The sequence below is a fragment of the Penaeus monodon genome, chromosome 25 (genome assembly GCF_015228065.2).
Source record: "Penaeus monodon isolate SGIC_2016 chromosome 25, NSTDA_Pmon_1, whole genome shotgun sequence".
Classification (NCBI taxonomy): Eukaryota; Metazoa; Arthropoda; class Malacostraca; order Decapoda; family Penaeidae; genus Penaeus; species Penaeus monodon.
The window spans coordinates 39,904,357-39,904,927 of NC_051410.1; the positions used below are offsets into that span (position 1 = coordinate 39,904,357).

Sequence of the window (571 nt, forward strand, 5' to 3'; positions counted from 1 at the left end):
TGCAACCCTCCCTGATATGCAACATTTTGAACAACAAATACTAATCTGCAAGATATTTTTTTCAACAGGTGCCTGAGGAAGTCCAAGCAAGAAATAACACAAAAAAGCTGGATTTGGAAGCAGAACTGGAGCAGAGTAAGGACGCCATCACCAAGATATTAGCCATGGAAACTGAGTAGCTGATAAATACGTTGTTAATCACTATTCACCATTAGTGATAGTTTTTCAAAAGGAAAGAAAATGCAATAAAGAAAAGTCTGTACATAAAGATGAGTAGGTAACGTGCCTATTTTCTCCGACAACTACATACATGATGTATTGTGAGTTCTGTACAGAGATTATATTTATAATTATTGCACTTAAGTCCTGACCCAGTGATTATTAATAAATTTTTATTGTATGATCTGAAATTATTATTTATCTCCTCATTTAACCTTTTATTTTATTTATTACAGAGGGCAACATCAAACTGTATGATCTAAAATGACTTTCTTTTCATGTTTCCAAAAATGTCCTGTTCCAAAAATACAGTTTGAAATATGAGATGTTTATATTGTTCACACAATCCAGT

General features: G+C 32.4%; 1 protein-coding gene across 2 annotated transcripts in view; it reads left to right on the forward strand.

Moving 5' to 3' along the window:
• Window positions 1-403, forward strand: part of LOC119589258 (valine--tRNA ligase-like) — a gene marked incomplete at its 5' end in the record, with an annotated part of 5,581 nt that extends 5,178 nt beyond the window's left edge. For both annotated transcript variants that reach the window (XM_037937876.1, XM_037937877.1), the window contains 1 exon segment: window positions 69-403. In XM_037937876.1, coding sequence (XP_037793804.1) covers window positions 69-179 — 111 coding nt within the window.
• Window positions 404-571: the final 168 nt, after the last annotated feature.